At 45.6% G+C, this 26433-nt stretch overlaps 3 protein-coding genes across 6 annotated transcripts in view; 1 reads left to right on the top strand and 2 right to left on the bottom strand.

Annotated features, from left to right (window-relative positions):
- Nucleotides 1-6999, top strand: part of NASP (nuclear autoantigenic sperm protein) — a 36992-nt gene extending 29993 nt beyond the window's left edge. For both annotated transcript variants that reach the window (XM_055341625.1, XM_055341626.1), the window contains 9 exons: nucleotides 2125-2204; nucleotides 2592-2677; nucleotides 2784-2857; nucleotides 3516-3704; nucleotides 3824-3990; nucleotides 4595-4651; nucleotides 4741-4818; nucleotides 5494-5622; nucleotides 6107-6999. In XM_055341625.1, coding sequence (XP_055197600.1) covers nucleotides 2125-2204; nucleotides 2592-2677; nucleotides 2784-2857; nucleotides 3516-3704; nucleotides 3824-3990; nucleotides 4595-4651; nucleotides 4741-4818; nucleotides 5494-5622; nucleotides 6107-6187 — 941 coding nt within the window. In that variant the 3' untranslated portion in view covers nucleotides 6188-6999. The remainder of the gene's footprint in view (nucleotides 1-2124; nucleotides 2205-2591; nucleotides 2678-2783; nucleotides 2858-3515; nucleotides 3705-3823; nucleotides 3991-4594; nucleotides 4652-4740; nucleotides 4819-5493; nucleotides 5623-6106) is intronic.
- A 1444-nt stretch (nucleotides 7000-8443) lies between these two features.
- Nucleotides 8444-12864, bottom strand: CCDC17 (coiled-coil domain containing 17). Its single transcript, XM_055341486.1, is given in 12 exon segments — nucleotides 8444-8543; nucleotides 8545-8648; nucleotides 8873-8983; nucleotides 9055-9265; nucleotides 9420-9623; nucleotides 9766-9863; nucleotides 9990-10059; nucleotides 10236-10431; nucleotides 10687-10805; nucleotides 10895-10978; nucleotides 11194-11861; nucleotides 11894-12864. Coding segments are annotated over 12 exon segments (2130 nt in total). The 5' UTR covers nucleotides 12059-12864.
- Nucleotides 12865-14448: 1584 nt separating this feature from the next.
- GPBP1L1 (GC-rich promoter binding protein 1 like 1) overlaps nucleotides 14449-26433 on the bottom strand; it is a 58667-nt gene continuing 46682 nt past the window's right edge. For all 3 annotated transcript variants that reach the window (XM_055341631.1, XM_055341632.1, XM_055341630.1), the window contains exons 7-12: nucleotides 25686-25879; nucleotides 20416-20553; nucleotides 19602-19760; nucleotides 18065-18189; nucleotides 16812-16914; nucleotides 14449-15394 (exon numbers count right to left, since the gene is read on the bottom strand). In XM_055341631.1, the coding sequence (XP_055197606.1) occupies nucleotides 15242-15394; nucleotides 16812-16914; nucleotides 18065-18189; nucleotides 19602-19760; nucleotides 20416-20553; nucleotides 25686-25879 (872 nt within the window). In that variant the 3' untranslated portion in view covers nucleotides 14449-15241. The remainder of the gene's footprint in view (nucleotides 15395-16811; nucleotides 16915-18064; nucleotides 18190-19601; nucleotides 19761-20415; nucleotides 20554-25685; nucleotides 25880-26433) is intronic.

Here is a 26433-nt window from a genome sequence, read left to right as displayed (position 1 = left end):
CTGTGCGAGTTCTAGAGTAACCAGAGAATCAGCAGATTGCCTTTACTTTGTCTTTAAGAATTTTTCTTGTGCTGTTCTGTGCCCTTAACTTTTGAACAGGCTGCAAATCAGAGAAATGGTATAAAGCTGTGTTTCCCTTTTCTCCAAGGCAACTATAAAGAAGATTCCATTTTTAGAGAGGCTTGGAAAATATTTTAACAGATCACTTTACTGAGGACATAAAGGCATTCCAATATCTGGGTATAACTTACCAGGTTGGAAGGTGTTGTTTTAAAGTAATGGCTTTCTCATAACCTAGCTTCCTTTCCACCATTCCTTGAGGATAGTACAGATTTCTCAAGGGAAACCAGTATTTTTTTCAGATATCATAAGAATTTTAATTTTAAAATTTGATGTAAAAATAAGATTTTATGTCAAATTAGATGTCACCTGGCATTCTGGTATGAATAGAAACAGATACGAGATAATTTAAGAATACAGAATAACAATACATATTTTGTCAAATTTTCCTACAAATTAAGAAGGTAAAAGTGTTTCATAGATAAACTTCACCCATCTAGAGAAATTTTATTAAAGATTTATTTATTCATGAGAGACAGAGCCATAGGCAGAAGGAGCAGAGAGAGAGAGAGATAGAGACATGGGCAGAGGGAGAAACAGGCTCCATTCAGGAAGCCCAATGCGGGACTTGATCCTGGGACTGCAGGATCACACCCTGAGCTGGAGGCAGACTCAACTGTTGAACCACCCAGGCGTCCCTTGTCTAGAGAATTCTTGAGAATGGACTGTATTGTTAATAAAACCACCCATCTAGTCTAACAGTACTGAGTATACAAATGATTTGGAAATACGGGTACAGAAAGATAATGGTGTATTATGATGGTATTTATTTCAGAAGTACTAAATTACATGGTCAGCATCAACAGGGGAAAAGTGAGCCATTTGATAAAATAGTTTGCTATAGGTTAATTAGCCTGTAACTGGTTCTTAGAGGATTTTTTTTTTTTAATTTCTTATGTAATCTCTACACCTAGCATGGACTAGAACTCCTAACACTGAGATCAAGAGTTGCATGCTCACTAACTGAGCCAGCCACGCACCTTTCTTAGAGAACTTCTTTAGATTGTCTTATTAATTTATAATGTTTAGGAATTTTCTGTGCCTGTTCCCATTCTGAGGCAGTATTGCTAAACATAAAAGTCCTTTAACCTGACATGGCATTAAGGCCTAATTGCATATTTATGTTCCCATAATAGCTTGTTAGGAGACCTTATTTGAGTTCTTTTGCTTGTGTTAAAATAAAATGCTTAATGAAAAATGGCAGAGGTAGGCACGTTATTCCCAATTCATGCATTGTTATGTGCCCCCCAAAGCCCATTTTTAATCACTTGACATTGCTATTTATTAGCAGCCTGTCCTTAAAGGCAGTTGACTTTTTTTTTGTTTTTTTTTAAGGCAGTTGACTTGTGACTGTATGTTAATATGGTGAAATAATAGTGTCAATATGGCTACAAATTTTAACATTATAGTGGAGTAAAACAATTGGTTTTGGTACTGCTCACTCAATTCTGTACATGCTAGAGCTGGCTGGAGTCTGTGGCATGCTCATTGGTTAGAGTTGCTAAGGACTATGCTTTTCTCTTCACAGCTATGTTGTGGGAAAGCTAGTCTCTTGAGCATTCTTGTTCTGAATGGACTGGAGTAATTTAACTTTTGTACTTTCTCAGCTTGTTAGTATTGTATAACAAATGGCTGCTTAAAGACACCAGGAACACTTGCTGGGTTCTCCAAGTGCTGCTGGCTAAATAGATGGGAGCTTCTAGTGACTAAGAGACTACAGTAGCTAATCTTTTTTATCTGAATGATCCAGATTGACTTTTAGAAGAAAGACAGCCTTCTGATCAGTGAAGATGTAAACCACAGACACTATAGGATATACAATCTAAATCTAGATTATACTTGAATTAGACTGTAATCACTGACTTCATATGCGGTTCATATATTAACTTAGTATCTGGCGTGTTCTACCTCAGAATATAGGTTATTTGACTGGCATATATTGGAATCTTGACTAGTTAGAAGATAGCTTTAGTATTCTCAATACTGAGGAATTTTTGCTTACAGAAACTGAAGGCTCAGAAGAGGAGGATAAAGAAAATGACAAGGCTGAAGAAACACCAAATGAATCGCTTCTTGAAAACAAGGTAAATTATTATTCAGTATCATCTTCAGCTTTCTTATTGTAGGACTGTAGCTTACTAGGGTAGGCCTTATTATCATAGCCATTTCTTGGTTAGGGACTGGGGACCCTTTATTTGTGCCTAGAATCCACACATCCATTTAATCCCAGGATGTCCTATCTATTAAGATAGGACTCAACATGTCACTGTTAGATACCATTCACATAAGGTGATAACTTGGAGAAAGATTATAGGGTTTTAGGTTTCTGTAGGTTTTAGGGGGAAAGTCTAAATTTTGAATCCTATATCCTGTGGGGTTTTTTTTAAGCTGTATTAAATGATACATTTAGATTTGTGATTTAAAAATGCCTGTCTTCTGAATAATACCAATGATTTGGATATACCTTTTAGTCTCTTCAAGAAAACGAAGAGGAGGAGATTGGGAATCTAGAGCTTGCCTGGGATATGCTGGATTTAGCAAAGATCATTTTTAAAAGGTAAAACTTTTGGTGTTTCTAGGCTCAGGTTGGGAGTTTGGAGGTTGGAAGAATATCAGTTAGGCTTGGATGAATGCTATTAGGATTTCTGATCTTTTCCTTTCAGGCAAGAAACAAAAGAAGCTCAGCTTTATGCTGCACAGGCACATCTTAAACTTGGAGAAGTTAGTGTTGAATCTGGTAATACATTTTCTCTTTCCTTTAATGTTCCCCTCTACCCAATTCTTCCTCTAATTCCTTAAAATTCAGCTTAATTGATCATCAGTTGTGGGCAATTGAAATAAGATTTTATTTATTTGAGACAGAGAGGACAAGCAGGGGGAGGGACAGGGGAGAAGCAGGCTGTCTGCTGAGCAAGGAGTCTGTGACATCAGGCTCCATCCCAGGACCCCGAGATCATGACCTGAGCTGAAGGCAGACTCTTAACTGACCCTGGCAGTTGGCTTAACATGGCAGTTGGTTTGGGTTCCTATAGTTCCTAGAATAGTGAAAAATCTCTTCTGAGTCTTTTTTAGTCATTTACTCCCACCCCCAGTTTCCTGTACAGTGATCTAAAATTAGGAGTATTAAAAAATAAATAAATAAAATAAAATAAAATTAGGAGTATTAGGACACCTGGGTAGCTCAATGGTGGAGTGTTTGCCTTCTGCTCAGGCCATGATCCCGGTCTGGGGATTGAGTCCTGCATCAGGGTCCCTGCATGGAGCCTGCTTCTCCCTCTGCCTGTGTCTCTACACCGCACCCCCGTCTCATGAATAAATAAAATCTTTAAAAAAAATTAGAAGTATTATATATTAAATCCCATCCATTTGCTTGCTATTCTTTTTCTCTTTATTAGAAAATTATGTCCAAGCTGTGGAGGAGTTCCAGGCTTGCCTTAACCTGCAAGAACAGTACCTGGAAGCCCATGATCGTCTTCTTGCAGAGACCCACTACCAGCTGGGCTTGGCCTATGGATACAACTCTCAGTATGATGAGGCAGTGGCACAGTTCAGCAAATCTATTGAAGTCATTGAGAAGAGAATGGGTGAGTGATCATCAACCCTTTGTTGATAAGCTTGACTGGATCCAGTAATCGACAAGATAAAAATAAAAATGGATCCTTTGGTGGTAACTCTTACTGATCACTTCAGCCTGTTTTTGTAGCTGTACTGAGTGAGCAGATGAAGGAGGCTGAAGGATCATCTACTGAATATGAGAAAGAAATTGAAGAGCTGAAGGAACTGCTTCCTGAAATTAGAGAGAAGATAGAAGATGCAAAGGAGTCCCAGCGTAGTGGGAATGTAGCTGAATTAGCTCTGAAAGCAACTCTGGTTGGTTTGGTTTCCTTTTAAAGTTTTGATAATAGAATGTTTGATATTGTTGGAAGGCTCATGGCATTAATGTTCCATTTGCCTAGGAACCATGACATGGTTTCTAGGGAGTTGGTAGTTAGAATGTGAGCATTTATCTAATTATTCTTATCAAATGGTATAATGCTTAAGAAATATACTTTGGAGTCAGACTGGGTTATATATCTGTATGTGACCATGAGCATGCTACTTTAGTGTTTGCTTAATAAATGTAAGCTATTACTTCCATCTTTGAGAACTCCTCTGTATAGATTAGTAAGGTATTGATGGCTTTTAGCTATGGCTCTGCTTTTGACTGCTGGAATATCAAGGAGCTTTCTATGCCACAGGTGATGACATGATATGGAGGAGTTAATTTAACATCTACACTGTGCCTAAATCCCCAGTTTGGGGGTAGCAGGTGCAGGTAAAGTGGGGATGGATGAAATTGCTATTATATGTAGGCCCAGTAGTATTGAGGTCTTAATCAGTTATTTGATAACTGGTAGATACCTGTGGTAGGTGTGTGGGTGATCCTGGTACGTTCTTTTCTGGGGCCCACTTGGGTCTGTCCCCTCTCACACAGGTGGAGAGCTCTACTTCAGGTTTCACTCCTAGTGGAGGCAGCACTTCAGTCTCCATGGTGAGTATTCAGGTTATTTTTGTCACTTAATATTAGGCCTGTTTGTGTCCTGTGTAGTTGTACATTGTTAATAAAGTCCTTTTTGTCAGGTTGCCAGTAGAAAACCAACAGATGGTGCTTCCTCATCAAATTGTGTGACTGATATTTCCCACCTTGTCAGAAAGAAGGTAAAATCTACATGTGGTCATTTCCCTTCTATTTTCTTTCCGTTTGCTTTTGTTTTTGTTTTGTTTTGTTTTGTTTTGCTTCACATGGTACATGAGGAATCATTTCCTAGTATTTGGTGTGATAAGGCATTCGTTTTGTGAAGTTGGTGAGTATTTGAGTGAAGGTTGTTTTCACTTGAATATGTGTTCTGACAATTTTCCAGGCCTCTTGGCCCAGGACTATCAGGGAAAGCTGTTGAGAATTGCTCACATTGGCTCTTCTTTTTCTTTGATAGTCATTGAGCTGCAGACCTGCTGATAGTTAAACTTCTGAGTCTGCCTTCTCCTGCTGGTTACAGTTTTTTTCTCTTGTGGGAGACTGATTCCTTTGTTTCTGGATTCACAAACTTGGGGTTGGCTTACTGTTCAGATCTATTCCTCACACTCCCACCCTTCCCAGTAGAGAGGCTGGATTGGTATGTTGTGGTTTCTAATTTATTGTACGAGCAGAGGTTGGCATCTGCTTCCTGTGGCCATGAGAGAGGCCCTGAGAGCCATGGATCCCACTTTTGAGGATATCTGCACCATGGGGTGGCAGCAATGGGGGAGGAGAGGTGTGAAGGGGTTGTTAAAGTTTTGCAGTTCTTGTAAAAAACATTCAGCACATTTGTGAAGCCTTCACAATTATATCTTTAGAGGAAACCAGAGGAAGAGAGTCCCCGGAAAGATGATGCAAAGAAGGCCAAACAAGAGCTGGAGGTCAATGGAGGCAGTGGGGATGCCGTCTCCAGTGGAAATGAAGTTTCAGAAAACATGGAGGAGGAGGTGGGCAGTTAAAGAGGGCTTGGACTCTTCTTGCCTTATTTCCCCTTGTTCTCAGGCCCTGGGGAAGCTAGTCCTCCTAAGTGCATGTTCCTCACCTTGAGACTGTTTGTATTACTTGAATGCAACCCTTATAGGAACAATGCAGGGAACTCTTTGGTTATAGAATGTAGGATGTCTCTCTCATTGATGAATGGAAACTATATACATATCATAGGTCCCACTCTAATGAATGTATGAGAAGGCACTTGATTGGCAAGACCATTGGGTTCCCTTTCCAAGTAATGTATGAACATTGGCTCTGTCAGCCCTACTATAGATAATTTAGGATATGGCCTTACATTTTGTGGTAATTGTCCTGTTAGTAGTGTAGGGAGCCTAGCAGGGTTTAGGAGACCTGTTCACTTGCTCTAAGGCCTGCTTGATTGTATAAGACAATAGCTTAAACTAGGGTCATTTATGCCCAGGCTCCCTATTTATCTTCCAGGCTGAGAATCAGGCTGAAAGCCGGTCAGCAGTGGAGGGGACAGTGGAGGCCGGAGCTACAGTTGAGAGCACTGCATGTTAAGAGAGGGCACAGAGCCTTCCTCCTGAGGGAAAGTCTTTTTGTATATAATGTATTTTTTCACTTTGGGGGGATTCTTTTTGTATAACTTCAATAAAGATTGTAAGCAAAGGTTGAGGCTTTGATGATTTTTTTTTTTCTTAAATACTGGCTGAAACTGCCTTGGAGCACTCTGGGTTTATAGAGTGGTCAAAGGTGTTCCCCCCTCCCCCTTTCTGTACTGATCTGTTGGAAATTCTCATCCAAGTTCCTGTCTAATGTGGAGGTGATCAAATCAAGCATAGCCATAGGCCCTTTGTTTTCCAATGGTGCTATATATTTTTCCCATTTTAAATACCGGACTGCTGTCTTGCAAACCCCTTCATTTTGGTGCTTTCCTTTGATGGGGGCTATAGAAGCAAGACTTGGTTAAGATCTTTGCTCTTTGGTGCTGATACTGTTTGATGGACTTTGTGAGCTGGTAACCTACCTGCCTGAGCCAGGCCCTAAAGTGATAATTTTTATGCACCTAATCTCCAACTGGGGTTCAATAATTCTGTCCTGGTTTAAAAAGAACTCTGAAGAAAACTTGTGAGGGAGGGGTGGGGGAAGGTGACCCCTGAAAAAAACCGGTGTGCTGTGTAGAATTGAGCTTTCTGGTTTGAAAGTGGCTAAGAGACTGGATGCTTTGGATGTAGTTGGAACAATTTGTGGGGAGGCTGGCTGGTGAAGTTTTGTTTTTTGTACAGAAAGGCTGAAATATATCTTATTACTTGAATCCAAATTGTTACCCATCTGCAGTTTTGACTTCTCAAATAAAGACGCTAAAAAATGTTGCTGGTCTGGACTTGTGTTTAAAGATTTTCCAGTGGGATCCTGTGCTGTCTCAAGCATTTGAATGTGGGATGTGGGGTTGAAAGAAACTGGGCCACCAGTTTTGGCTGCCCAGTCTAAGAGTGCTGGTGCTCGGGATTCTGATAATATTTTTTGAAGATTTTATTTATTTATGAGAGACAGAGGCAGAGGGAGAAGCAGGCCCCATGCGGGGAGCCTGACCTGGGACTCGATCCCAGGTCTCTAGGATCACGCCCTGGGCGGAAGGTGGCGCTAAACTGCTGAGCCACCTGGGCTGCTCAGGATTCTGATATTAAAGCCATCCCCTTGAGACCTCATTCCTGTTCAGGGTGCAAGGCTAGTGGGAGACCCCTCCTGCCTGAACTGCTTCTGCCCCTGTGACCCTTAGTTTAAGAACCCGTTACGCCAAGAAAAAAAAAAAACAAAAAAACCCTTTACGCACCAGTTACTATTGGGATCGGGCCTGCCCTTACCTAATGGGATATAGTAATTCTGACCACCCACAGGGCTACTTTGGTGCACTGGACAGTATTTCAGAAACTGCTATTTGAATGTCCAATGTCCGAGGCAGTTTTTCAGTCTATATTTTGTTTTCTAAAGAAATATAAGGGAAATGGTTGGAATTTTTCTGGGCTGGTCATGGTAACTCATGGCTCCAGAATTTTTGGCTTTGGACTTCCCGAAGATACCCCTGTATTGCATGTTCTTCCAAGTCCTGAAGATTTTAGGCCTTTGACCTTTGGTTGACACTGGGTTCTGGGGCTAGGCCGGATATCAAATTTCAGCCAGATTTTACATGTGACCCTCTGTAAGTGTGTAAGGTATGGGAGCGCCTAGTTTATGGGGGACCTTTATAGCCCCGAAGGCTTCCCAGGGGATGTCCTGAATGAAGAAGTGTGGCAACAAGATGGGCTTTAGCAAAACAGCAACAACAAAAAAATAGGTGAGAACAAATTTATCAAGTTCCTTTAACAAAGAGTGGCCCCTGCTCATATTTCAAAGAATTTATATTTCAGGCAATATTGCAAGAACTCACATGGGGTGGGGGTGGGGGGAGACAAAAAAAAAACCTGTTTTACAAAAGGAAAACTGGTGAAGAAACGCCAATTATTTGTGGAAGGTGGTAAAGCTGTGCTTGGACCTCCTATCTTTTTTTTTTTTTTTTTTTTTTTTATGATAGGCACACAGAGAGAGAGAGGCAGAGACACAGGCAGAGGGAGAAGCAGGCTCCATGCACCGGGAGCCCGATGTGGGATTCGATCCCGGGTCTCCAGGATCGCGCCCTGGGCCAAAGGCAGGCGCCAAACCGCTGCGCCACCCAGGGATCCCTGGACCTCCTATCTTGAGCTGTATCTGCTATTTACTGTCTAAAACCCCCTGAGAACATGGAGTAGTAAAGCTGCAGGTCTGGCAACAGGCCTCATTCTAAAGTCCTAGTTCTGTGTATGGGAAGCTACTCATGTCCACGTTCCTTAAAACCAGAGGGGGTGAGTCAAAGCTGGGATGAGGGCCCAAACCCTCATCTGTCCTTGACTCTGCTGCGGAGGGGCTCTTCTGCAGGAGGAGGGGGGTCGACAAAGCCAGCTGTGGGGACAAGGGAGCTTGCTTCTAGTGAAGGTGAGCAGGACATCTGTGGAACAGGGAAAAATTTATCTTTAGCAAGAGGTTAATATCTTGACTACCTAATTAAAGTATATCTTGACTACCAGGTTAAAAACCTCACTGCTGATTTTATCCCTTTACATAGTTAAAGGAGTTAATTCACAGAAAGCTTGGAACACGGTGCTCAACAAATGCTGGCACTGAACCACGCCAATGACACCTTAGTGTCCCCAGCTCTGGGCAGGCCCTTACTGGAGGTGGGTATTGGTACTCCTGGGTGCTTGCTGGGTTGATCTCTGCCAGTGTCTGGACACCCGCATCTCTTGCGTTAACCAGTCTCAGAAAGAGCTCAGCCTGACCTACCTGGAGAGAGGAAATGGTACTGCATCCATCTGTACCTGGAGGAGCACCTGGCCCCTGTCCTCCACACTCACCTGGGGAATTCCATTCAGCTGTCCAAGGCTAAGGCTGGGGTCCAGAGGGAGGGCCCGAAGTGGAAGACGCCAACGTCCACTCAGCACCCTTTGATCCCAGTCAAAGAGCACCAGGGAGGCCCAAGCCTTTGGCTGTGGTTCCCCAGCCCCTGCCAGCCCCTGCCAGGCCTGTAGCTCACAGACCAGGGATACTGATGGTGAAGGTGGCAGTCTAGAAACAACCAAAACGAGGTGTCAGAAGCCAGAACTGTTCTTTCCTTGGGCAGCTCTCTGAGCCAGCAGCCCTGTATACAGATGAGAAAACTCAGCAGGATGAGGGAAGAGCCTCATTTAAAAAGCACCGGAGTCGGTCTCCACGTCCTGACCTGGGTACAGGCTGCCTGCTGGCAAGGATGGCACAGTTGCCCACGGGCCCCGGAGCTGGAGGTGGGGGCAAGCAAAGGGCTGGAGGCAATGCTGTGGCCCTTCCTGTATCCTGTCCATCGCGGGTCAAGCCAGTTACCAGTTGCACCCAAATCCAAGAAGCCTCAAGGCCCCGAAGGAAGTCATAGAAAATGACCAGGCCAGCCCTGAAGAACACAGGTCTCAGCTGGCACCTATAAGCCCCATCACCCCCCCCCCCAACTCTCAACCCTGACCCCCCCCCCCCCAACCCTAGCTCTTCCTAGTAGGTCTCCAGTTCAGAGTATCAGAAGAGGGAGCAGGCCTCACCCAGGGTCGTAGGGTGCAGGGCCCAGAACGTCAGGAGCGGGCAGGAGGAAGTGCGGATCCAGGCCTAGGTTCCTGGTCATGGTTCCCAGGGCCCGCAGCTGTGAGTGGGGGAAGCGCTGACTCCGGCGCGGCCCCAGGCGCCCCGGCTTCCCAACTACCCAAACCAGCTGCCCGGGCCCCACGCCCTGGGCCCTCACGGCCTTTTCGGCGCCACTCAGTAGGACGCCTGCCGAAGGTGGACGCGGCGGCAGCGGAGGAGCCACCGGCGGAGGGAGGCGTGGGGGATCTTCCCTCCTCAGGCACGGGCTGGGATCCACCACGGGACGAGGCTCCCTGGGCCCTGGGAGCAGAGTTAAGGGTAGGGCAGCCGTGCGCGGGCCGCGGCAAGTACCAGGGCTGAGAGGCCCTCACCCTGACGGCCGGCGATGGCGAGGACAGGAACGTGCAGCCACAGCGCGCCCAGTCCCCACGCGTGATCCCTCTAACCCCTTCCTCTGAGCTCGGCCTGCTGGGAGAGCGAGACGGCGCGGGGCAAGGGCGCTCGCTGACCCCAGGACGCAGGGCCTGCGCCCCTCTGCATCCGCAAGGCCAGGATTTCTGCCTCCAGGCGCCGGTTTTCAGCTTCCACTGCCAGAAGCTCCTCCAGGGCGGCACCTGTCCGTCTTCCTGCGATGAAAAAGTCTGTCACCTCTGACCCCTGGTGACCAGCTGGTGCGATCGGATCCGAGCAGCTCTCTCCAGCTCCAAAGCCTCTGGACAGGGCTGGACTCACTCCAACTAGCCGTTGCCACAGAGCCACCCACGGTTTCCACCTTCGGGTGGTTCCCACACCAAAGCCGCCTCCCGCCCGCCCGCCCTTTCTCCTCCCAGAATTAAGGCCGCGGCTTCCGAGAGGCCCTCCCGCTGGCTCCACCTGTTCACCTCTGCGGGGCTGCAGCCGCCGCAGATCCAGTGCTGATGCCTCCACTTGCAGTTGGCACATGTGGCCCAGAACGTCGGGGTTCCGGCCCCCGCCTCGAACGTAGGCCTCACGCAGGGCCCTGGGGACGCAGTGGCGGACAGGACGCAGCAGGGATTTTCCAGGACTGAGCAGCGCTTCGCCCCAGCCGCCCCGGCCCCCGGTCCTTACCCGATCTCGGCAGCCAGAGTCGCCGGGGTGGCCTGCAGCACCGGGCAACACAGCTCCGCCTCTCGCGAGGCGTGGGGCCGGGTCCTGGGGCCGGGGGGGCGGGGCGCGGACCCGACGTTGCGGCTCCCGACGCCCGACGCCCGACGCGGGGCCCCCGGAAGCCCCGCCCCCTCCCGGGGGGCACGTGCAGCCCTCCCGCTGCGAGGGGCCCTCCGCCTCGCGCGCCTTGCCCCGCCCCGGCCCCAGCTCGGCCCCGCCCGGCCCCGCCCCCCGGCCGAAGCCCCCGCGCGAGCTCTCACCCGGGCTCGGGCTGCAGCAGCCGAACCTGCGCCCCCAGCGCGTCCAGAGCTCCGCGCGATCGCCTGGCTTCCGCCCGGAGTTCTCGAAGCTCCCGCTCCAGGCCTCGGAGGCGTGCTATTCCGGCCCGGGTCTGGGCCAAACCTTGGAGGCGTTGGCTTAGTTCTGAGGCGTTAAGGGACCGAGTCGCAAAGGGTCCGACAAACTCGAAGCCGAGGGCGGGGGCTCCCCTCCCCTCACCCTCGCGGCGTCGCTCCAGAGCCCGACTCTGCGACTCAGTCTCCGCCACCCGCTTTGCGTGAGTCCCTTGCAGCGCCCGAAGCCGCTCCCCAGGGCTTCCAGCAGCTTCGGCGGTGGGGCCGGGCGCAGGCGCCTCCCTCCGGGGCCCTTCTAGTCCCCTGGGGACCTCTGTTATCCAGGGCAGCATGTCCTGAAGGTACAGCCACAGCCGCTGCACCTGGACGTAACGGGAACCCGCGATCTGTGTTGGGGTAACCTGCCCCAAGATGGCAGGGGCCTGGGGGAGGAGGCTTCCTTTCAAGCCAGTGGGGAAAGCGGGGAGTACCTCCTCGGTTAGCTGCTTTAGAGCCAATTCGCTGGCCTCCTGGTCTGGGAGGCCCTGGTGTTCTTGTGACACAACCTGGCGACAGGGCGTGGGATGAATCCGAGGCTCCGAGTTGCTTCAATACCCACCTGTGCCACCACGGACGCGGCCCTTTGGGGGGGGGGATGACCCGGGGTCACCTCGCGGGTCAGACGGCCAATGCAGAAGCGCTGAGTGTGGGTGGCCAGCAGTGGCCAGGAGCGGAAGACCATGTCACAGGACCCGCAGGACAGGAGCCCTGGCTCCTCAGGGGACGCGGCCATGGGACGGGACCCTTCGCTCCGCCAGCCGGGACCTGCGGTAGGGAGGACAGAGCAGGGCCAAGGGGGAGGACGAAACTAAGCTAGAGGCTGAGGCAAGGCCAGGTTGTGTATGTTTGGGGAGGAGACTCCGCTCCCCGGGCAGCAACTACAGGTCTGGGCAGGTCTGGAACATGGGTGGGGAAAGGCTGGTCACCCTGGAAGGAGCCCCCGCTTGAAGAAGCGTCACCAAGTGGGCTGCACGCCATTCCATGAGCACGGTTGAGGCCCTTCAGAGGTAACCCCTTGGGTTTCCTGCCCTGGCAGCTGCCCCAGGCCAGCTCATTGTCACACACTCCAGTCTCCACCAGGGACGAATCTTGTCCTTGTTTCATCCAAGGACATCCCAAGTAGATGTCGCCCAGGTTAGTGTCACTCCCCATGCTGGGGAACACCTGGGGAAAGAAGCCATCTGCCTTTGTGGGTTTTGGGCCAGGAAACCTGTCCCTCCCCTAAGCCGAAGCTCGCCCGCAACAACGGCTTTTGTGGCACCAAATCGAGCAGTTTTTCCCTAATGTGCGTTCCCAGATTCCTGTTTTCTTGAGTAGTTCTGTCTCTCGAGGGAAGAGAATTCGCAGCCCAAGGGATGAAACTTCTAGGAGGACGTAACGAAGCAGATGAGGGAATCCGATGTAGAAGGGTAGGTATTCCTTCACCGGAGGCTGGCCCGGGGCCCAGCAGGCCTCCTGTGCTGACCCAGCTCGGCCACTTCCCCATATGTACTCGGCCACCAGTGGCAGGAACTCCAGCAGGGACTCCGTTTCTCGGCTCCCTTTCCTAAACAAGCAGGGACGGACTTGCAGTAGCGTCCCCCGCACCAGGTAAGGCCGAGGTGTGACCAGCAACAGGTTACAAGCGTTTCAGAGCATGTGATCTTAGCCAGCTTAATTTCAAGCAAGCAAAAGGGCAGATGCTAAACAGCTGAGCCACCCAGGCGTCCCAAATTTCCAGTTGAATGCTTTTACAACGTAATTCATTTTACAGTATTTCACGGATTCTATGATGCACTTTTTTCTCCTCACATTTTAACACTGAAATCAGGACAATGGAGTATTGTAATTGGCAAGGTTTTTTTTTTTTTTTTTAAGATAAGAGAATGAGTGGGGGTAGGGGCGGAGGGTGGGTGGGGGAGAGAGAAGCAACTCCTTGCTGAGCAATGAGCTGGACTCAGGGCTTCATCCCACAACCCTGAGATCATGACCTAAGCCGGAATCAAGACACGAAAGCTTAACAGACTAAGCCACCCTGGCGTCCTACAACTTAAGAAAAGTTGTTCTTGTTTTAGAGGAAGTCTAAACATTGTCTGAAATTGTCATTATCTAACAGTCTAAATTTTTAAAGATTTTACTTATTAGAGCAAACACAAGCAGGGGGAGTGGCAGAGGGAGAAGTGGGCTCCCCACTGAGCAGGGAGCAGGATGTGGGGCTTGATCCTGGGATCATGACCTGAGCCAAAGGCAGACACTCAACTTACTGAGCCACCCAGGTGCCCCTGTCTAAATGTTTTAAGACATTTTTTTTAAAAAAACATAATGTCTTAAAAGATTTATTCAATGAAATATGATACAGTTCTTACTGCTCTCATCTCAACCACCATTGCTACATAAACTGCTGACAACACTGGGAGAGACCCTGTACAGGTGGCAGATCAGGTCTCTGCCTTCTTAGCCTTTAGAATCTAGCAAATGTCCTGCGGCTCTTTCTGCCCCTAACCTCTATCCCTTCTGGAGACACTCCCAGTTGGTGATCTTTCTAACATGCAATTAGGGCTGTTACTGCTGGCTGTCTCCCATGAAAGTACGATCTCGGACCCCTATCTCCACTGGGGACCGTGCAGAGATGGCCAAAGAGTGCCAGTGTCAGGAAATGCTTACTGTAACTTCTTGTCCAACAGGTTTTGGCCTAACGTTTCAGTTTTAATATAACTGTTTATTCTCTTCCCTCCTGGGCCGGGCATTCCCTGCATCCCCAGAGCTTTGCAAAATGCCAGGGCTGTAAAGAGATTGCTGGGAAGTGAACCTTGCATGGAAACTGTGCCTCCTCCACTGGTCACCCAGACAGCACAGGCTTTCCCATGTTTTTATTTAGCAGGAGAATTGAGATACAGGCCTTCCTTAAAATAGGCACAGTGATACATACCCAGGCAAGTGAAAATCAGGTTCAGGAAGGAAACTTGGGTTTCTGATTTTATTACTGATAATTTATTGCACAAGTTTTTCTGCATCAAAAAAGTATCTGCTAAAAGGAGAAACAGCTGTGTCTGAATTCAGACTTCCTTCAGACTTCTGGAAGTATTTCCCCCAAAGAATCCACTCATCTAATTTTAAAGGAAATATACTACTTACACAAGACAATCCAAACTGATGCAAAATATTTATTCCAAGTTAGTTATTTTATGCAGTAGTTTTTCCCCTCAACAGACTTGTGATAACCACATCTTTTAAATCTGTAAATAATGTTATCAAAATAATCTTAATCTTTGAAATCTCACAAAAATTTATATTTTACAATCCACCCTGAATATCAAGGCTGCAAGAATAACACAACATTTCCTATATCCAAATATTTTACAGCTGTACCCAAGAAGGAAAAGAAAGAAAGAAAGAAAGAAAAAAAGAAAGAGAGGAAGAAAGAAAGAAAGAAAAAGAAAAAACAAACCATGTATGCTTGGTTAAGGGCTAACGTTACCCGAGCAGCCAAAAATAAAATAAAATATCCAAATTATTAGCATTAATTTAATACAATTATAACTTCAATAGTCACTTTGTCATTGACAATGATTGCTTGAGCACAGGGGTGAGTGCCCCAAGGGCTGGTAGTAGAAGCTGTCGCTGCAGACCGGTGTCTCCTCCTCTCTGCACAGCCAGCTCCCACCTGTGCATCGCCCCATATATACTGTGTCTCTGTGTGTGTGTATTTAAAAATTCTTTCCCATCACACAAACTTCTCTCTATTAAGCAGATAACCGGGAAGAACATCAACAACAAAAGCTAAACAAGCCAACTGCTCTCTCTTTGGGATATGATTATTTCCCTTGTGCATGAAGTATTCAACAACATAAGAAAAGGAAAAGAACGATTTCTTTTGTATAACTCCCTAAACACACAAGCTGAGTTCACTGGGTCAGATTTGTGAGCCTTTATATGCCTACTTCCAGGCATCGTCATCAGATGTTTCGCTGCTACTGGTTTCCGTGTCTGAGTCCTCAAACTCTGCTTTACAAGTGCTTCTCCAAGCGGAGAACAGGCTGGAACCGCGGCTCTGCAAAAAGCCGTTCTTCCCAAAGCCATTTCTTCTCAGCTACAGTTAGCACAGGAAAAAGAGAAAACTGTCAAAAACTACAGTGGCAGCGGGCCCTGGAAAAGGCCAGTACTCAAAATTCTAGACAGAATATAGAGGCGGCCCCTCTTAAAAAAAAAAAAAAAAAGATTTATTTATTCATGAGAGACACAGAGACACAGGCAGAGGGAGAAGCAGGCTCCATGCAGGGAGCCTGACGTGGGACTTGATCCCGGGTCTCCGGGATCACGCCCTGGGCCAAAGGCAGACCGCCCAACCGCTGAGCCACCCAGGTGTCCCAAGAGGGGGCCCTTCTAAGAGATTCAAGATTTCTTATAGCTGTGCTTTTCAAACTTTATTTTTTATTTTTAATTATTATTTATTTATTTATTCATGAGAGAGAGAGAAAGAGGCAGAGGGAGAAGCAGGCTCCATGTAGGGAGGCTGATGTGGGACTCGATCCCGGGTCTCCAGGATCATACCCTGCACTGAAGGCAGGCGCCAAATCGCTGAGCCACCCAGGCTGCCTGCTTTTCAAACTTTAATGTGCAAATCAATCACCTATGGATCTTTTTTTAAAATGCAGATTCTGGGACGCCTGGGTGGCTCAGCAGTTGAGTGTCTGCCTTCTGCTCACGCTGTGATCCTGGAGTCCCAGGATCAAGTCCTGCATCGGGCTCCCTGCATGGAGCCTGCTTCTCCCTCTGCCTGTGTCTCTGCCTCTCTCTGTGTGTCTCTCATGGATAAATAAAATCTTAAAAAGAAAATGCAGATTCTGACTCAGTAGGTAGGGTTTCAGATGATGACAAGGATCAAGGGTGTAGTTCTGAGTAGCGAAGTCTTTATGTCAACCATAATTTCTCTTTATAGGACTTAATACCATTGTTATTTGTCCTTTAAATATAAATACCATAAATATAAATAGCACCAGAATGTAAAATCCAAGAGGTCTGCAGACTCCATTTATCTTGTTCACTGCTATATACTCTAGGACCTGGCAGTGTCTCACCCACAAAAAGAATCCAACTATTTGTTGAATAAATTCAAATAGGCTGTTTCTTGGCTCCAGAGAAAGTATCAGAGGCAAACCTCAGGGCCGGAGGCAGGGGAGGACGAGTCTGCTTCCCTAGAGACCCAGGTCAGCCCCTAACTCTGGAACACAGCCTTGTGGCTCTGATAAGGGGGTAGAGCTGCCAGGATGAAAGAACATACTAGTTTCTGAGATCTGCTAGCCTGACCTAGTTCTTTTGTCCACTATGGGAGATCCCTACTGCCTAGGCAGTGATATGCTCCTCTGTATTTCTTCTATGGCAACTTAATTTACATTTTCTTTTCCGAGCTCCTTCTCTCACACTAAACTGGGGCCAAGTGCAAGGACTGTCCTGGTTCCTTTCTTTCCTCATCCTTAACAGGTCTCCAGGAAAGGTTTAGGACATACCTGCTCTGTTTTCATGTGGAACTCTCTGAGCTCATCTTCTGTGAGGGGGAGGCAATTCTCATCATTTTCGGGATATTCCTGCCATCCCATTGCTTTCAATAACCTGGTAGAGGGAGGTCAGGCAAAGAAAATATGACACCTTTCAGCACAAGTGGGAAGCCCACAACTTTCCAGAGAAAATTAACTCACCCAGGGGCAATGGTAGTCCCTTAAATTTTTTTCTCCCCAGTAGGATAAGTTTTTTTTTTTTCAAAAAAATTAATTAATTAATTAATTAATTAATTAATTAGAGAGAAAAGAGTGTAAAAGAGAAAAGTATATGAGCACGGGGAGGGGGGGCAGGGAGGGAAGGGAGAGAATCCTCAAGCTTTCTGCTAAGTGAGCCTGATGCAGGGCTCAACTCTAGGACCCCCAGATCATGACCTGAACCAAAATCAAGAGTTGGCCATCCAACTGACAGCCACCCAGGTGCCTCTCCCCAGTGGGATAAGCTTTAATTATGGCTACTTAGTTGTTTGAATTAAACGAGGGATCTCGACAGTTGCTCTTTCCAGAGCATAAGAGCTATAGACAGGAGATAGCAGCAGCAGCAGAAAATAAGACTGCATAGGAGCCAAAGTGTAAGGGCCCTCTCTGACAGACAGAACAAAGAAATAAATCTCACTTTTGTCTTTTGTAAGCAAATTAGCACATCTCCACATGTAGCTAAGTTCTCTCAATTTCATGGCAATGTGGTCTCCTTCATACTCTTGTGATCTTGCTGACTCCTAAAGTTCTTCGGGATAGGAACTTCCTTTCAGGAAGGTACTGCCACACATGGCAGGCCCCCCATCTGCTATCCAGGTGCTCAAACCATTGGTGGCTCTGTGTTTAAGACCCTCATTTAAAGAATAAGATCCATCCATGGGGATCTTATACCTCCCAAGGCCCTTTAAAGGGGTCTTATAATGGATCACTTGGGCTAGGAGGGTCCAAGGGCCAGCACAGCAGTCCTAGAAAACAAGTTCCCCTCTCCAAATGGAGTTATAAACAGAGTCTGAAACTAAACTACATGAAAACCTTGGAAAGCAAAGCTGGCAAATCTGTACAGGAAAGCCCAGTGGGCAACAGACCAAGCTGGGGCATAAAACGAGAACAAGTTATGGTGCCCATAGACACTTCTCTGTAGGCTAGACTCAATCTGATATGCCTTAGGATGTTCAAGCTCCTTAAAGGCCATACACAGCATGCCCTGTGATCTGATCTTCACTTACCTGTGCTCTGCTTCCAGAGAGTGTGAGAGGACTTCCCCTTCCTCCTCCACAGGGAGAGTAAGACCATTCTGATGACAGCCTTCCTCACCATTTTCCTTTGGTTCAGGTGTGCTGTTGTCTTCCAACTGAAATAAGAAAGGACACACTTGGTTTAATAATGATCCTTTGTAAAAAAAAAAAAAAAAAAAAAAAAAAAAATAATGATCCTTTGTGGCAAGATACATAATCTATAAGATTAAGGAGTCAGAACTGAGGAAACCGCTCTCCAGAAAACAACTTTAGCCCACACGTTTTCCCCATTTAAAAATGAGGATTTGTGGGGATCCCTGGGTGGCTCACTGGTTTGGGACCTGCCTCCAGCCCAGGGTGTGACCCTGGAGTCCCGGGATCGAGTCCTGCATCGGGCTCCCTGCATGGAGCCTGTTTCTCCCTCTGCCTGTGTCTCTGCCTCTCTCTCTGTCTCTCTCATGAATAAATAAATCTAAAAAAAAAAAAAGAGGATTTGCTTATCTTACTAAGATTTCTCAAGTTTACCAACTGGTCAGGATCTTAACTTCAGGTTATGTCAATGGTGGTAGATGTGAATTGATACTAATGCAGTATCAATGCTCTAGTCTTAACAATTTGGACTAGAGAACTACTGTGCTCAACTTTAAAAAGTTCACCTTCCTAGAGTCTTTTGCAACTAGGAGCTGCCATCTGACAGTGGGCCAATGTTGTGCTCATTGCAGGGTGTAGCTTTTAAGAAAGCATTTTAAAAAGGGACAGACATTATCTTCCTTCAGGTTTTTGGCTTCCTGTCCTTTCCTTAACCAGAATATAGAGGGGAAGTATAGAGGGCAAAACCACTCTAATCCAAGGTGACCAAAAGTTGTAAGCTTTCTTTCTTTTTTTTCTTTTTTTAAGATTTTATTTATTTATTCGTGAGAGACTGAGAGAGGGGCAGAGACACTGGCAGAGGGAGAAGCAGGCTCTGAAGGGAACCTGATGCAGGACTTGATCCCAGGACCCTGGGATCATGCTCTGAGCCAAAGGCAGATGCTCAACAGCTGAGCCACCCAGGCATCCCAAGTTGTAAGCTTTCTGATAATCCCAATGAGCTTAATCTCTTAGCCTGCAACTTCTTTGTTTTTTTTTGTTTTTTAAAGATTTTATTTATTTATTCATGAGAGACACAGAGAGAGGCACAAAGACACAGGCAGAGGGAGAAGCAGGTTCCACATAGGGAGCCTGACGTGGGACTTGATCCCGGTTCCCCAGGATCACACCCTGGGCCGAAGGTGGCGCTAAACCGCTGAGCCACCCGGGCTGCCCTAGCTTGCAACTTCTAACTTTCCTGTTGTGGGATATAAAAAAACCTCCCTCTTGTTTTATGCTATTTTTCAGATTTCCTTATACTGCAATTAAATATAATCCTGATAAAAGCTTCTATAATTTACCAACTTTTTACAGCATTACCCAATTCAAGACTTTAAGAAAGCACATATACAACACAGGAAAATCCCTTTGCTGCCCCAGAAAAACCTTATGCTCTTACATCCTCCAGCTTGTCACAGTCTCTGTTCTCTGAGAAGTCTCCATTCCGGTCATCCTTTAGAGTCTTCAAAAACTCACTCTTCCTGTCGGTAGTTCGGCGGGTCAGCTTGGTCAGGCGAGAGGAGCTGATCTCAATTGGAGGAGTAGTGCTGGAGGGACTCTGGGCAAATAACACAAAGAGGTTGTTCCTGATAGCAAACAGCAAGAACTGGGATTCTCTGGGTCACTTCTACATGGTATTAATTTCTGGAATCTGGTAGCCTAATTATCACTGTGTTTTGTTTTGTTTTGTTTTAACCAAAAATAAACTATCCTTTTCATTTAAACAGACTTCAGCTTCGCAGGGTTTTTGCAGTTAAGACTGGATGGCTTATACAGCACCTCTGATCTTTTTACAGACTCAAGCCACAATGCCGGTCTGCCACAGGCTGGACCCAGTCTACCACACAGAGACTACTCCACTCAGCTACTGCCCATCTCTGGGCTAAGCACACTACAAAAGAAATGGAATTAGAGCTGTACATGTCACACCGTCTATCTTAGTTTTAGTAAATGGCAAATTGGCAATTGCAGAAAAGGCTGCTTGGCCTTATCTTCAACTCACCTCTTTATTTTTTTTATTTTTTTAAAAAAATATTTTATTTATTCATGAGAAACAGAGAGAGAGAGAGAGAGAGGCAGAGACACAGGCACAGAGAGAAGCAGGCTCCATGCAGGGAGCCTGACGTGGGACTCGATCCCGGGTCTCCAGGATCACGCCCTGGGCTGAAGGCAGATGCTCAACCGCTCAGCCACCCAGGTGTCCCTCAACTCACCTCTTTAGGAGAGCTTAAAACTGCGCCACCAGCCAGTACTGGTTTGGTAACAGAGATTGGACTGGTAAAGGCGGACTCCCGGCCAGAGGAAAGGGATCCTGATTTGTGTTCCATTCTGTTAGCTTTCCATGCACTGGGCTATGTGGGAAGAAAGAACAAATCAGACCACGTATGGAGACAGCTCAGCTGGAAGATCACATGAAGCAGAGTAAAATGTTATGTGGGGACACGAGTACTAGAGCTTACCCATCTTAACATGTTTCGGAGGTATGCAACCTCTTTCTGAGGTTAGACACTTGAAGGAAAAAAGCAGATGGGAACCAGAAGTGTCCTGGTATTAATTAATAGGTATACTCAAAGAGAGCTCTGGTTTGGTAAGTGTGGGAGATGCTGAGGAGAGTAAAGTTCAACAATTTTTCTTCACTATGCCATTTGTCAAAGCATTTAACTATACATGAGAATTTGAGAGGCAATATTTTCTAAACTTACTGGACTGCAAAATGTTCTCTTTTTATGGTGTGTTTGTTAACCTCTGATGTAATCCTGATTTTTAGTTTTTAAAGAATTTTTAGGGCAGCCCGGGTGGCTCAGCAGTTTAGTGCCACCTTCAGCCCAGGGCCTGATCCTGGAGACCTGGGATTGATTGGGCTCCCTGCATGGAGACTGCTTCTCCCCCTGCCTGTGTGTCCCTGCCTCTCTCTCTCCCTGTGTCTCTTATGAATGAATAAATAAAATCTTAAAAAAATTTTTTTAATTTATTCATTTGAGAGAGACAGAGCACAAGCAGGGGGAGAGGAGAAGAGAGGGAGAAGCAGACTACCCCGCTGAGCCAGGAGCCTGATGCGAGGTTTGATCCCAGGACCTGGAGATTATTATGATTTGAGCCGAAGGCAGGCAATTAACCATTTGAGCCACGCAGGTGCCCCATAATCCCACTTCTTAGAAAAAGGAAAAAAAAAAACTGTTTTCCAGGAACTTCAACAACAGGAAGCTATTTCTAGGCCAGGGTGGGCAAGTAAATGGCGAGATAATTCTGGTTTGCTCCCTTCTCTGCTTGGCCTGTGGGGTCTAGGACCATTCTGTCACTATGGTCCTGGTCCCAATTATGGCTGGGCACCATTGTGCAGCTGGAATATTCCTTTTTTCTTTTTCTTTTTTTTATTTTTTATTTTTTGAAGATTTTAGTTATTTATTCATAGACACAGAGAGAGAGGCAGAGACACAGGGAGAGGGAGAGGGAGACGCAGGCTCCATGCAGGGAGCCCGATGTGGGACTCGATCCTGGGTCTCCAGGATGACACCTCAGGCTGCAGGTGGTGCCAAACCGCTGCGCCACGGGGGCTGCCCCCTTTTTTCTTTTTCTTTTCTTTTTTTTTTTAAAGATTTATTTATTTATTTATTTATGATAGACAGAGAGAGAGAGAGGCAGAGACACTGGAGGAGGGAGAAGCAGGCTCCATGCAGGAGCCTGACGTGGGACTCGATCCCAGGTCTCCAGGATCAGGCCCTGGGCTGCAGGCAGAGCTAAACCGCTGCGCCACCAGGGCTGCCCCCTTTTTTCTTTTTAAAAAGATGTACTGGGATGCCTGGATGGCTCAGCAGTTGAGCGGCTGCCTTCGGCTCAGGGTGTGATCCTGGAATCCTGGGACCGAGTCCCATGTTGGACTCCCTGCTTCTCCCTCTGCCTGTGACTCTGCCTCTCTTTCTCTCTCTATGTCTCTCATGAATAAATAAATAAAATCTTAAAAAAAAAAAAAACGAAAAACACATTTATACCTCACAAAAACCTTAAAAAAATAGGTACTACTATCCCATTGTATAGATGATAAAACTGAGATTTAGCACTTAATAAACTTGCCCACGGTCATATCACAAAGAAGGTGCAAAGGGGGGATGCCTGAGTGGCTCAGTCCGTTAAGTGTTTGCCTTTAGCTTAGGTCATGATCCTGGGGTCCTGGGATTGAGCCCCACATTGGGTTCCCCATTCAGTAAGGAGTCTGCTTCTTCCTTTCCCTGCTGCTCATGGTCTCTTACACTATTTCTCTCTCTCAAATAAATAAATAAAATCTTTTTTTTTTAAATTTTTATTTATTTATGATAGAGAGAGAGAGAGAGAGAGAGAGAGAGAGAGAGAGAGAGGCAGAGACACAGGCAGAGGGAGAAGCAGGCTCCATGCACCGGGAGCCCGACGTGGGATTCGATCCCGGATCTCCAGGATCGCGCCCTGGGCCAAAGGCAGGCGCCAAACCGCTGCGCCACCCAGGGATCCCCTAAATAAATAAAATCTTAAAAAAAAAAAAAAGGTGCAAAGTGGACTCTATCTACTCCAGAGACCTGCTGTTAATTTCCACGCCATACTGTTTCCTAGGCAGTAGTTGCTCTCTTGACTTACGTTCACATTCTTTCCCTTCTATATCAGACAAACAAGTATCTTAAACCCTTTCAAAGATAAATCCACTGATCAATCAGTTTTATTCCCACTCATTTCTTCCTAGGCCATGATCCTTTAATGAACTCTTTCAAGTACACTCCAAGTTGCCCTCAAGGGCTTCTTCTTCTTTTTTAAAGATCATTCATTCATTCATTCATTCATTCATGAGAGACACAGGCAGAGGGAGAAGCAGGTTCTCTGCAGGGAGCCTGATGTGGGACTCAATCCTAGGACCCCGAGATCATGACCTGAGCCAAAGGCAGACGCTTAACCACTGAGCCACCCAGATGCCCTTCAAGGGCTTCTTCCTATATTTTCTTCATCCTTTCACTTAACTTTCCCATCACCTACATTCTATTTACTTTTATTTTCAAATCTCAAAGTTGCCACTACCTCCACTTCCACCCACATAATTCCAGAACCCCCTGAGATCTTGTTTCATCCCTACACTACTCTCCTAAAACCTCAACTCAAAGGTCACCTAAACCTTTCCAAGTGCTAAGGTCAAAAACCCTTTTTCAGTTACTTTCCTCAACCTGTTAGCAGCATTTGTCAAGTGTTGACAAACCCAGTTGCTATCTTAAACTCATCCACCCAAATTTTTGTGATAGCATGCTATTTTTTTTTGATGTCTGAATTAGTTTCTTAGCCCCACTATCATTATTTTCTTAATATTTCTAAATTATTAAATATTCCTCCAACTTTTATTTTCCCATTCTTTACTGTCTTATCCTCTTTCCTTAGAGATCTTATCCACCATGAAAGCTTCATTTATTTATTTATTTTTTAAAAGATTTTATTCATTCATTCATGAGAGACATACAGAGAGAGAGAGGCAGAGACACAGGCAGAGGGAGAAGCAGGCTCTATGCAAGGAGCCTGACATGGGACTCGATCCCGGGTCTCCAGGATCCCACTCCAGGCTGCAGGTGGTGCTAACCGCTGCGGCACCGGGGCTGCCAGAAAGCTTCATTCATTACCACTAGGATAAGGACCTCTTGTCTGGATATTTCCCTAGTGCTCACAGGAGTAATTAATGATCATTTACAATCCCCCAAATATGTCCAGTGTTTTCTGGTTTCAGAACTTGTATTTAACTGCTTTTCTTATGATCTGCAATACTCTCCAGACTTTTTTCTGCCTATTCAAATCTGGACCATCCTCCAAAAGTCAGTTCAAATGACAAATTTTCAGCAAAATTTTCCTCAATGGTCATAATGTGAACTGATCTTGATCCTCTGAACTGACTGAACACTAATGTTTAATTCATTTAGTTATTATAAGTCTGTTTAGAATTTGTTATTAGCATCTGTTACTCTTTTATTTTATGCATAATCACACGACCTTTTATATTGTTATATCTTATCCCAATTAGACTTTCAGTTCATGGAGAGTCACAACCAATGTTGTTACTTCTCTGTATTACTCAGAACCACCAAACACTGCTTACACACAGAGGAAAATGAATAAATGCTCATTAGTTTCCCTCTCAATAACAAAGTAAATTCTATTTTTTAAAAAGATTTTATTTATTTATTCAGAGAGAGAGAGAGAGAGAGAGAGACTGAGTCACAGGCAGGTGGAGAAGCAGGGAGCCCGGTGTGGGACTTGATCCCGGGTCTCCAGGATCACACCCCAGGCTGCAGGCAGCACTAAACCGCTGTGCCACCGGGGCTGCCAACCAAATAAATTCTAATTACTTGTGTATGATGGCTACAATTCATTAAAGCAATTATTACGTGCTTTTGTGAGGGTGCTAGGGATACAAATATGAAAAGGACCTGAAGGCTGCCCTTAAGGAGATTACAAGTGAGGAAATAAAGAGATGCAATAAAGTGTTATAGATATTATGATAAGACACAGAGTGCTATTCAGAGATATAAAGATTAATGAGATCTTTAGATGTGTGTGATAGAAAAGGATTCACAGAGCAAATGGCATGAATTTGAAGGATGAATAATTTCCTACATAAGAGAAAGAAGAGGTAGTAAAATATAAAAGATGGATTAGGCTTAGAGTATAAAGAATTATACATGCCACTGGCAAAGGAGTTTGACTTGTACTGTACTGTAGGATCAGGGTTGGCAAGGAATACCCATGGGTCTGAGGCTTGTTTCTATATGGCCCATGAGCTAATAATATACTTTTTACATTTTTCAAGTGTTGTAAAAGAAACAAAAATCAGAAAAAAAAAAAGAAAAAGAAAAGAAAGGAAAAATATAACAAAAACTGTATGTCATATGTGACCAGCAAAGCCTAAAGTATTATCTGGCTCTTTATAGAAAAAATTTACCAAACCCTGCTATAGACGGTTTGGGACTACTGAAGTGATTGAGGAAAGGATGTCATATATTCAAATTGTTTTAGGATGATCATTCTGGCAGTTCTGTGCAAAATGAATATAGAGAGATGAGGAAATAGTAGGGTGCACAATAGTACCGGGAGGTGACAAGGGCATAGGACATCATAGAGGGAATAACAAACAGGGAATTTATAATTGCTTGGTAGAGGGGAATGAGTAATGAGGAGGAGGAGGAGGAAATAAGAAGCCAATCTAGAGAATCAGCTAAGTGATCAGATGGATGTTGATGCTATTAATGGAAACAGCAAATGAGGAGAAGCAGGTTTATGAGATAAAGCTAATGAGTATGAGAAGCCTATTAAAAATCCAGTTAGCAGAAGTAGAGAGTTTGGAGACAGAGAAAAATACTATACATATATTAGATATTGAATGAATATCTGGTGAATGAATCAACAGGAAAAAAATAAATTTACTAAAATTTTTCCTGGTTTCCAGACCTCTGCTATAGAAGGTTCTTACATGGATTCCAAATCATACCTTGGAAGGAGGTGGTGCAGGCTTAGGAACCAGGTTCTTATAGACACTTGGAACCATGGTTGATGATTTGTTCCCATTTGCATGGTGAGATCCTGGTGAGGTGAATGCAGCGGAGAAGGCAGCAGAAGGATCTTCTTTGGAAACTTTTTTGATGACTAGCATTTTGGAGGGTTGCTTGGCACTAGGTGGGTTTTCTGTGAGACAAAATAGTGAAGAGACAAAAGAATGTCAAATAATGGTTAACATGAGGCACAGTTAATATGAAGTCCTCACTTTCAACAAAGAGCTGTCAGTTGAGACTGAGGGACAAACATTTCCTGGTGTGCACTTAACAGGTATTCTCGAAAATGACAATACTTGGGAATTATAGGAAAAAGGCAGCATATGAATCTAAATTCATAAATCAACCAGGAAGCCCAAAAGTGTTAGTAATCCTTTAGGGGCATAACTTGTCTAGTGTATGATGTGTTCACTCAGGCACACACCAAACAAGAATGTATCCAAGGGTGACAGTTCCTGAGACAGTATGAGAATGGAGAGAGATGTGGAAATTGGGGAAAGGAGGCTACCTTGGGACCTTCTGATGAGGCAAAGTGAAGCAAAGCTTTACACTATTAACAAAGGGGAAACAGTACCACAGGCACTTTTAATCCTATAGTTCAAGATTCAAAACCAGTACTTAGATATATTAAAGCCTTCCTAATAAGATTCCTAACTACTGAATAGGTCTAATGTAGGGACTAGGAGA

This window comes from Nyctereutes procyonoides, unplaced genomic scaffold, assembly GCF_905146905.1.
Source record: "Nyctereutes procyonoides isolate TBG_1078 unplaced genomic scaffold, NYPRO_anot_genome, whole genome shotgun sequence".
NCBI lineage: Eukaryota > Metazoa > Chordata > Mammalia > Carnivora > Canidae > Nyctereutes > Nyctereutes procyonoides.
This window is presented reverse-complemented; position numbering and strand designations above follow the sequence as displayed.